Source organism: Branchiostoma floridae, chromosome 8, assembly GCF_000003815.2.
Source record: "Branchiostoma floridae strain S238N-H82 chromosome 8, Bfl_VNyyK, whole genome shotgun sequence".
Lineage (NCBI taxonomy): Eukaryota > Metazoa > Chordata > Leptocardii > Amphioxiformes > Branchiostomatidae > Branchiostoma > Branchiostoma floridae.
Genome location: NC_049986.1, coordinates 1,131,347 through 1,132,715, shown reverse-complemented (window position 1 = coordinate 1,132,715; position 1,369 = coordinate 1,131,347). Strand labels below are relative to the sequence as shown.

Sequence of the window (1,369 nt, the reverse complement as noted above, 5' to 3'; positions counted from 1 at the left end):
GACTGCAGCAAACAGTTTAGTCAGCTGGTAATCTGAAGAGACATATGAGAACCCACACCGGTGAGAGACCTTATAGTGTGATAAGTGTTACAAACAGTTTAGTGACCAGGGCAGTATGAAGAGTCATATGAGGACTCATACTGATGAGAAACCATTCAAATGTGAGGAGTGCGGAAAGCAGTTTAGTAGGAGGTATCATCTGAAGAGTCATATGCGGACTCACACCGGAGAAAAGCCCTATAAGTGCGAAGAATGCAGCAAACAGTTTAGTGTGTTGGATGGTCTGAAGAGACACATGCGGACTCATACCGGCGAGAAGCCCTATAGGTGTGATGAATGCAGCAAACAGTTCAGTGAGATGAGTAGTCTGAAGAGGCATATGAGGACTCACACTGGTGAGAAACCTTATAAATGTGAGGAATGCGGCAGGCAGTTTAGTCGGCTGTGTAACCTGAAGAGCCATGTGATGACTCATACCGGTGAGAAACCCTACCAGTGTAAAGAATGCAGTAGGAGCTTCCGTACCTCAAGTCATCTCCGGAGGCACATGCGAACCCACATTGAGAGAAGTTCACAGCTACCGATGTGAAGGCTACAGGCACCAGGGTGTAACCCTACCGGTGTGAAGGATGTAATAACACTTATGAGCAAATGTCCGTAAGAATCGAACAACAGTACTCTGGGTAAAAAAATAATGAAAAAAAAATCAGCTACTGCTGCCTCTACAATGTACAATCAAATAATATTTGAGATATTTTTTTTATCAATGCTGTTACCAAGAACTGCGCTGAATAATGTTCACTATATTTTACACTGTCGAGTAGCGCTGAGGTGGGCGTTCACTTTACGTTTGAAGTTCTGAAAGGCCCTTGTGTTTACAATGTCCTGCAAAAGCCTGGGCAGTTCCACAGCTTAAATATAGCAGGGATAAGGTTTCTTTTGTTACAGGAGGAGGATGACTTGACTGTTTCTAGGGTCACCCTGTGCTGGGTTGTTGTATGGCAAGTTGCTCGATGTTGTACATAGGGCTCAGGTAGTAGGTTCTATAGTTATTTTGGTGCGTCAACATCCGGTGTAGAAGTTTCAGGGGCCCCATGATGCGACAATAGGGATCGAACCCAGGACCAGGAGCGACTCCCTAACTCCTAATTCAGCCGCCAAGCCACGTAGTAAATCGAACACGAATCGAACCGTTTTTATTTGCAGTTCGAAGTGTTCCGCGGTCCCTAGCAACGTCGTTGCTAAGGAAAGGCTTGTCGCGTGACAGTTGGATGAAATTTCACCCGACTTAAACAGCTGTTTTAAACCTATTTGCCGGCCATTTTACAAAGATTGCGTTATATGTACAAGAAGGGAACACCATGTGCTC

At 45.0% G+C, this 1,369-nt stretch overlaps 1 protein-coding gene across 1 annotated transcript; it reads left to right on the top strand.

The window, feature by feature from the left end:
* The first annotated feature begins 14 nt into the window (after positions 1-14).
* Positions 15-1,135, top strand: LOC118420543 (zinc finger protein 177-like). The gene has a single exon (XM_035827395.1). It carries the CDS (start codon positions 116-118, stop codon positions 587-589), a length of 474 nt encoding a protein of 157 aa, XP_035683288.1. The 5' UTR covers positions 15-115; the 3' UTR covers positions 590-1,135.
* The last annotated feature ends 234 nt before the right edge of the window (positions 1,136-1,369 follow it).

Coding starts and splice junctions, on each gene's coding strand:
- LOC118420543 (XM_035827395.1), top strand. CDS start 116: ATGAAGAGTCATATGAGGACTCATACTGATGAGAAACCATTCAAATGT.